The sequence below is a fragment of the Petaurus breviceps genome, unplaced genomic scaffold (genome assembly GCF_028583685.1).
Source record: "Petaurus breviceps papuanus isolate PSGF00001 unplaced genomic scaffold, PetGlider_PUasm1.0 182, whole genome shotgun sequence".
NCBI lineage: Eukaryota > Metazoa > Chordata > Mammalia > Diprotodontia > Petauridae > Petaurus > Petaurus breviceps.
Genome location: NW_027185786.1, coordinates 4,202,238 through 4,211,336, shown reverse-complemented (window position 1 = coordinate 4,211,336; position 9,099 = coordinate 4,202,238). Strand labels below are relative to the sequence as shown.

The following is a 9,099-nucleotide window of genomic DNA, read 5'->3' as shown; positions in this document are numbered from 1 at the left end:
TGTGTGTGTGTGTGTGTGTGTGTGTGTGTGTGTGTGTGTGTGTGTGTTTGGGCATAGCTTTCCTCCCCTCCACCACAATGACTTGAGAGGGGCCAGTAGGTTACAAGGCATCCAGATGAGAATGGAAAGACACTGTGAGGGCAAACAGCAGCTCACAAGCACAAACAAGGAAGGAAGCAGTTTTAATGAATGTGACCCCTTGTACCAGAGACAAACGCCAACTATGAACTCAAGAAAGGGCTTCCAATTAATGATGAGTTGTAAGGGTGCCCTTTGGTCACATGTGTTTTCCATGTGTGTGCCTCAGTATCATTTCACTCTAAATTTCAGCCCACTTGGCCCTTGGACTCTGTGTGTACTTGTGGGAGGGGATAGCCCAGCATTTGGGGGAAGAATGTTTTGTACACCTGTTCTTAACATACTTTCTTCGTTAATTCCCTTTTCTGAGAGTGAATTGAAATGTGATAGAAATGAAAAAGCATCTTGGTGGAGGCTTGTGAGCAACAGTCCTCGAAAATGAGGCTTCTAATTTAGGGTTACTCAGCCCTCTCATGGGGACCCAAACTGTTAAATGAGAGAGGCTTGTTGGAGGACTGGCCCCAGAGAGGACGCGTCACTTTTTAACCTTTCAGGTTTACAAAACACTTTCTTTACAAATACCTCATGTGATAGGTAGATAATACATGTCTGATTATCTCTATTTTATAAATGAGGAAAGTGAGGCTTAGGGAGATGACAGAGTCTTGCCCAAGGGGGCAGATACTGTACCAAGTGTCAGAGTCATCATTCAAACCCAGGTCTCCCCTCACTTCCGATGAGGCGCCCTCGACACCACATCACACTGCTTGGAGGTTGGGCAGAGTCACATACCATAGGCTTTGGAGCTAGAAGAAGCCTTCTGCCTGAGCACCAGAACTCATCTGGTCCAGAATGGTTTGTGTGCTTTTTACTTTCTCTCCAGAGAAGAGGAGATTCTCTACTTGATGATAAAGTTAAAATTCCCCAGAAGAAAAACCTGTTTCCGGGTTGCCCCTGGTAAGTTACTTTCTCCCTGTAGAGAGACTCTGATCTCTCTGTCTCTTTTCTCCATCTCTGTCACTCTCCTTTTTCTTCTCTGTCTCTTTCTCCTCTTTCCTCTTTCTGTTTCTTTCCTTTCTCTCTCCTCTGCTCATATGAACTGTCACGCATTGGACCTCATGGCTAACTTTTTAGCCTGATTCTCTGCTGTAGCTGACTGTTTACTCCTGCCCTATAGCTGTGAACTGTCATGGCAAGGGGAGGGACGGAGGCCAGTGAGCCTCCTGTGGCCTCCCAGAGGCAGCAACCACAGCGCTCTACTCAGCTCTCCCGCCCCATGTCTCTAGAGTCTGACAATCCTTCACTGTGCCAGGAAGAACCATTGACCCCCCTTTTTTCTTTCTTTTTTTTTTTTTAAAGCAATCAGGGTTAAGTAACTTGCTCAAGGTTACACGGCCAGTTATTTCTGGGTGTGGTGCTGAGTATCTGAGCCTGGATTTGATCCAGGTCATCCCGACACTGGAGCCGGTGCTCTTACTTGCTGAGCCACTTGGCCGCCCCTAAGCAATTGGGGTTAAGTAACTTGCTCAAGGTTACACGGCCAGGTGTTTTTGGGTGGGTGCTAAGTGTCTGAGCCTGGGATTCAATCTCCAGGTCTTCTCAACACTGGAGCCAGAGCTCTTACTCGCTGTGCTACCTGGCCGCCCCCCCCCCCCCCTTCTTTCTACAAATGCGCTCACCACGTGAAAGACCTTGTGTCTGGGGCTCAAATACTGCCTTTGAAATTTACTAGATCTGTGATCCTGGGCAAATCCAGGAATTTCTGTCAGACGGTTTCTTCATCTGTAAAATGGGGATAAAAATACCTGCAATACCTGACTAACAGAGTTGCGATAAAGCTTAAAGGGAATATTAAAGGGGATTTTGCAAATGTATCAGTGTATCCCAAAAGTCTGGTGCAGTTTTTTTTTGGAGGGCAATTGGGGTTAAGTGACTTGCCCAAGGTCACATGGCTAGTAAATGTTAAGTGTCTGAGGCCAGATCTGAACGCAGGTCCTCCTGACTTCAGGGCTGGTGCTCTATTCACTGCGCCACCTAGTCACCCCAAGTCTAGTGCAGTTCTAAGCTACTATTTAGGGTTAGGGTTTAGGACACCCTGACTAGATGTTAGCTGTTATCATAACATTTATTTATTAATACCACATGTCTGGTTAGCCTTTGCTCTTAGAGAAATGACTCTTTGTATAATATGGGGCTGAGGAGAGCATGGGGAGGAATGGCCTTTCACTATTTCAAAGCAATTTTTTTTTTTAAATTGAGAGTTGAAGAAATTTATTTTGAGCACCAAAGTGCACCCTTGAAATGACGGGATTCAATGGCTATTGGGCTGGTGTTACTTCATTGCTCCAGACCAATCATCAGAGGGGTGCTGGGCCTCACCTCTAAACGAATCGCTTTCTTGATGTTGATGGCCTTGGTGGGCTGGAAGTGGACTTGCAGGCAGTACTCCTCACCAGGCTGGATGAGTCCCTGCAGTCTGGAGAGGCTGAAATCGTCCCCCAGGTGCTCGAGGCTGCCGATCCTCCAGGCCACCGGCAATGGGGTGACATTCCGTAAGAAAATCATCTTGGTTTCTTTCCTACGGAGACCAGAAGACGGCTTGTCATGGTCAAATGATGTTTATTTCAAGTGCACCAGTTTCTTGGTGTTATTTATGGTGGGTTTTTAGTGAGACTGAAGTCAGTTGGTCAACAAGCTTTGATTTAGTACTTACTATTGGCAGGTACAGTGCTAAGTGCTGGGGGTACAAAAGCTGCCCCTGCCCTCAAGGATCTCCTAGTCTATAATGAGTGTGTAACCAATTGGCTATGTACAGTGTCCATGGGAGGTAACATCAGAGAGAAGCCACTGAGGAGGGAGAAAAGTGGGGCCAGGAAAGACCTCCTGGAGAAGGTAGCATTGGACTGCGTGGTGAAGGGATCCAGGGAGTAGACAGAGACAGAGTACTACAGGAATGGGTGGTGGCTTGTGAGAAGGAAAGGAGCCAGGAGAGGGTTGGGGTGAACTTCATCAGGAAGGTCAGTGTGGCTGGGTCAGCGCAGAGGGAAGGAAGATGGCAAAGGTAGGAGGGAAGCTCAGAGCCAGACTATAAAGGGCTCTAAATGCTTCAGTCCTGAGGTCATAGGGAGCCTCAAGCAAAGGGATGACATGGTCATGCACTTGCTTTAAGAAAGTCACTCTGCAGCTGAGAAGGGTATGAATGGAGGGGGAGGGACTTAAAGCAGTTCGACCAGGCTACAACAGTTCAGTTGGGATGGCAATGGAAGCTTGTAACTGTGTCATCAGGTTGTGAGAGGGGCATGATGACTTGGCAAGAGATTGGTGAGGGGGGTGAGTGTGAGTGAGGAGCTAGGAATATATAACACAGAGACTGTGACCTGGGTGACTGGGAGGATGGCAAGAGAGGAGCTGGGAGAATGGGAGGACCTGGAGGGAAAGGGAATGAGTTCCATTTTGGACGTGTTGAATTTGAGGTACCTGGTGGCCCATGGGAAGCCTGGGGCCTGCTTATTTCCACTTTGAGCATCTCTGTCCCCTCATGCCCCACTCCCACCCTAGCATCTGTTCTGTGTAAGCTTGTTCTTAGTTACATGTTGGTTAATCTTGCATCTGCAGGAGTGGGGAGAGGAAGCTGTTGTAGCTAAGGAGGGTATGCTGATGGGCAGCTAGGTGGTGCAGTATATGCAGCACCACGCCTGGAGTCAGGAAGACTCATCTCCCTGGGTTCAAATTTGACCTCAGACACTCACTAGCTGTGTGACCCTAAGGAAGTCACTTTACTCAGTTTCCAGATCTACAAAATGAACCGGAGAAGGAAATGGCTAATCACTCTAGTACCTTTGCCAAGAAAATCCCAAATGGGGCCATGAAGAGTCAGACATGACTGAACAACAACAACAAAAAGGGTACTCCCAGGAAGGAGAAGCTTTCAAGGTACTTAGTAATGAAACACTAATGGTGGACGTTCAGGCAGTGTGATATATGGTGGGGGAAATGGAAGCCTGCCCAGTGCCCATCAAGTTATGCCACGTAGGAAAATGCCGACTTCATGAGGTTAGCCCTGCGGTCACCAGTTCAATTAGGGATCAGGAGGCCTTCCCTCTGTGGAGTGTTTCCAGCTCATCCTGTAAATCTCTCACTGGTTCTTAGCCATCTGCAGAGTGTCTCCCCCATTAGACTGTGACACGTGGTCTGTGACAGCAGGGAATGGTTTTGACCTTTCTTTGTGTCCTTAGTACCATATACCTTGTTGGTGTTCAGTTGTTATAGTCATGCCTGACTCCTTGTGACCCCATTTGGGGTTTTCTTGGTAGAGATACTGGAGTGATTCTCCATTTCCTTCTCCAGAACACTTTACAGATGAGGAAATTGAGGTAAACAGGGTTAGGTGACTTGCTCAGGGTTACCCAGCCTGAGGCTAGATTTTAACCCAGGTCTTCCTGACTGGTGCTCTGTGCATGGTGGTGCCACCTAGATGCCCTACCTCACACACAGTAGGGGCTTAATAAATGTTTATTGACTGAGATGGAGGCAGAGTGGTAGAGTGTTAAGAGTGTTGGTTTTGGGGTCAGAGTGCTAGGGGTCCAATCCTGCTTCTTCCATTTAACTCGTCAGAGTTTGGTAGACTAGATGGCCTGGGGATTATTCCCTTCCCATTCTAAATCCAGGATCCTGTAATCTCACCATTGCCTCGACCACACTCACATTGTCCAAACGGACGTCAGTTTCTGGGCATCCTGGACCAAACAGTTCCCCTTTACAGGTGGGGAAACTGAAGCAGTATGTGCCGCCGAGGACTTCCATTAGCACTGTGTGCCTGACTTCTCCAAGAGATTTCATTTCTCTCTCACTAGAGAAGTCTCGCCTTAGGATCAAAGACCTGGGTTGACACGTACACTGGCTCTGACATGTACATTGTTTGACCCTGAGTGAGTCACTTACTCTTTATTTTCTTCCTGAGCCTCAGTTTCTCCATCCCTAGCATGGGGATAATCATACTTGCCACACAAAGCCCACAGGGCTTTATAAAACTTAAAGCCCCAAATAAATGCCAGACCTTGTAATTATTCCCATTTGACAGATGGAGGATGAAGGGGCAGAGGCATTACACAACCCAGTGAAGGTCAGCTTTCTAGCGAGCCCCCAGCTGTCACCAGAACCCGGACCATCCGACTAGCAGCTCCATCCTCTTCCCATCAGACTGCATCAGCTCGTAGCTCCCCAAGCCAGCCAGAGATCTCTAACACACTAGGGAACGAGGCGGGGATGTCTGGGGCCCCCGAGGCAGTGACTCCATAGCTTGGGGAATCCCAGAGAAATGAGGCTGGCTTATTTGCTATCTGACCTATGTAGCAGCAGCTTCTCAAAGTGCAGCTGCTTGTGGTCCAGTTCCAGCTCGGGGCGGATTCCCTGGCAAGTTATCTTGAAGATGACAGGCTCTGGGTTTTCCTTGATACAGCAGATGATGCTGTCATCAAATACGCCCACAGCAGTCGGGTATGCCCACACGGACAGCACCTGGGGGGATAGGGAAGGCCGAGAGGAGGAAGGAAGTCAGGCCCCGGCTCCCTGAGGGCAGTCCTGATGGTGGGATTGTCCCTGAGGCTTTCCTACCTGCTTCTCATTGGGTTTGAGGATCATGGAAGGTGGGTCCAGGATGTAGGTGCTGGCTTTGACATCATGCTGGAACAAGAATGTCACCTCGGCAGTCATTGGGGAATTGTTTAGAATGGTTAACTTCTCCATATTATCTGGGAACTGGACTGCCTTATACCTGAAAAGGGAAAGACCCTGATATAGAATGGAAGAAACTCCCTGTGATTGGTTCATCCTCACAACAAGTCTGCGACAAGAGATGCTATCGTCACAGTAATGCCTTAACCCAGTGTCTGGCACAGTGCTTTGTAAAACAGCTGGTACTTAACGTCTGTTGGATAAACCAAAAGGATCATTTAACAAATATTTGCTGGCAATTTGGCTTCTCAGTCTTACTGAATGGTAGGAAAACAACATGGGTGAGTGGGGGAGTATGTGCAGCCTTCAACAAGGAAATCCCAATTCCACTTAAAAGGAACTGATGCAGTGACATTTTTTCCTTGCTGCTGGACTTCAGTCTAAGTTCCGCTTGTGTATGGTTATGTTTCACAATACATAGGGTTATGTTTAAAATGTTAGTTGGTTATTTTCTGTAGCTGCTGGCAGGTAAACTGAATCAGATATCTTAGAAGGGAACTAAATTCATTTGTTCCCAAACAGAATACTTTTTGGGTGTGTGTACTTGGAAAGATCACTTAATTATTAATGGCTCCAAGACTGAACTGGTCCCACCTGTCCTCAGTGTTATTCATGCATCATGCAAAGATGACCACACTGTCCAACAGAAACGTCCTTTCTTCAAGTCTTTTATCTGAGCTATTCACCTGTCACCATCATTTGGTGGACTTAGGGAGGGCAGCTTTTTGGGTGGTTAAAATGGTGATAAAGTTAATGGCCCAGGGTCACAAGGTTGGCTCTATTCATTGACTCTTCCAAAAGTAGATTCTGTCAAAACCAAACCAAACTCAGCTGTGTCAGTACTTGTCTCCCCTGGTTTCTGGAAAGTAGAGAGTCCTCTCTGACCTAGAGGACTTCAGTATGGCTCAGCACGGATGCATGGGGCAGGACCTCTGCTTATTGGTCAGGCACTTCTGCCATCTTGAGGCCTGCAGGATACCTTAGGGACCAGAAGCTGAGGCTTGGGGCTAACTGCTGAATGAGGCTGCCATTTCAGGGCTAGTGGGAATGGATTATGGTGCTACGGATTTCCACTTTGCCTACATACTATTTAATAAATATCTCTTTGATCTAGTTATTTCCACTTGTATTGTATTTATTGTATTCTTGTATTTATAACTTTGAGCACGATCAACATGTTTGGCCAGACTAACATACTTGTTGAAATGAATCAAATGATCGGGAGTTGGAGTTTCCATTGCCTTGCACAATTACCCTATAGTTATGGGGAAATTCTCAGGTCTTAGATACTCTGGAGGCCTTATGCCTTCTTGGATATCTTGTGATTGTTCCAGGCAGGGGCAGGCAGGATTACTAATAGGAACACGCCATCAGATAGCAAGCTTCACAGCTAGGAAATATCAGCCTATTGGCCCCATGAGTGCCTAGTGCCCAGCTGTCAGAAATGCTGCAAGAAAATGCGAGTGATACAAAGAGAGAACCACAAATAGTGACAGGTCCTGGGGAAAATCAGCACCATGCAGGTAAGTCAAAAGGGGAATGTGTGTGTGTGTGTGTGTGTGTGTGTGTGTGTGTGTGTGTCCAGTGCAGAAGGATCCGAGCAGACACATATCGGTCTGGGGAGTCACACATACATAGCCAGCCTCACTATCCAGAAAATTTTCCTGGAACATGGCAGACAAACTTCTCACCACACTGACATCTACTCTTATACATGTGCCTTGGGGGACACTGGGAAATAACTACCCCTGCTTTGAGAAAAGTAAAAAACCACAGACAGGAAATAAAACAACTGTGTTGTTAATGAGACAAACCTAAAGAATACTTATGATCTCATTGGTGAATGGGGTACTTACTTATCTCGTGATTTCCCACAGAGCAATGGCCCAAACTGAAATATCTCCTGATTCATTATATATTTCTTAAAGACAATCTCTTTAGGCTTTGACTCCTTTTTCCGATGAGGGAACACCACCCTAACAGAAAAGTAGAATCAGAGAATGTTAGATCTTGAGCAAAACCTAGACATTCATCTTATAGAGGAAAAACATAAGGCATGGAGAAATGAAATACTTGTACATAGACAGGCATCTAGGTGGCTTAGTGGATAGACCACTGCTCCTGGAGTCAGAAAAACCTGAGTTCAAATCTGGCCTCAGACTCTGGGCAAATCACTTAACCTCTGTCTGCCTTGGTTTCTTCAACTATAAAAGGGGGTTATAACTGTGCTTTTCTCCTAGGGTTGTTAGGATCAAAGGCCTGGCACAGGGCCTGGCACATAGGCATTTCATAAATGCTTTCCCCATCCTTAATGGAAAAGACAGGACTCGAATTCAAGTATCCTGATTACTGTGTCCTGTGGTTTTCCACAATAGTGTCTCAGAGAAGGGTGCCTAGATGAAAATCACTTGACCAATACCTCTTTTTCCATGTGGCTCCAATTAATTTTTCTGTCCAGTAGTCTCTTATTGCTCAGAAAACAGGTTTGATTATTTTTTGATTAATTGCCATTTAGTTTGATTGCCTCATTAAACCGTCAATTGCATAATAACTAGACTAATTATATGTTTATCCTTGAACTCCTAAATGTCACAGTCTATCTTTGGAAAAGTACCCTCTTCAGGACACCTGCTAGTATAAGGAGAAGAAGGCCCAGTTGCCAAGACCTTTGGGTTTACTGATGGCCATCCATATGCTAGTGCCCACGTCTCTTAAAAAAAAAAAAAAAGACTGACAATCCTTATGCTGTCTCCTTGCCTCCAATCTTGTTCCTTGGCCAACAAGTGGAAATCTGCCTCCTGCAGTCCTCCCTCCAGCCAGGATGATCTAACCTGTGACCTTCCCCTCCATGCAAACAGAAAGGCATTAGAGAAGGGACAGAGAATCAGGGCTCATGCTTCCTCCTCCATCCACACACCACTCCCTGACCTGACATCTCGGCAGATAGAAGGGTATGTGCAAACCCCTCGGCAGTAGAGCTGATACTGGCGGCGCGTTCCAAGGACCTCGAAATTGAAAGTCTGGTCAAAATTCCCGATCTCCCCGGAGGAGAAGTGCACCCGGAGCGTCACCTTTCCGTGGGCTGGGACGATCCAGCGGAAATGATTCAGCCTGGAAATGACCGAGTACATTTTACAGAGAGAACCTCTTCCTCGCTGGTTGGGCATAGCGTGAGACCAAACGCTTCTGGAAGAAGCTGGCGTGGGTGAGAAGGTCCGGACTCAGCTCGGCCGAGAGCTGTGCAATGATGTGGTTGGATGGACACAGGACACTGGGTCAAAGAATGAC

General features: G+C 46.9%; 1 protein-coding gene across 1 annotated transcript in view; it reads right to left on the bottom strand.

Annotated features, from left to right (window-relative positions):
• Nucleotides 1-9,099, bottom strand: part of HYDIN (HYDIN axonemal central pair apparatus protein) — a 421,862-nt gene that overhangs the window by 83,570 nt on the left and 329,193 nt on the right. The window contains exons 46-50 of the mRNA XM_069087496.1: nucleotides 8,740-8,922; nucleotides 7,668-7,787; nucleotides 5,692-5,851; nucleotides 5,423-5,595; nucleotides 2,458-2,656 (exon numbers count right to left, since the gene is read on the bottom strand). Coding sequence (XP_068943597.1) covers nucleotides 2,458-2,656; nucleotides 5,423-5,595; nucleotides 5,692-5,851; nucleotides 7,668-7,787; nucleotides 8,740-8,922 — 835 coding nt within the window. The remainder of the gene's footprint in view (nucleotides 1-2,457; nucleotides 2,657-5,422; nucleotides 5,596-5,691; nucleotides 5,852-7,667; nucleotides 7,788-8,739; nucleotides 8,923-9,099) is intronic.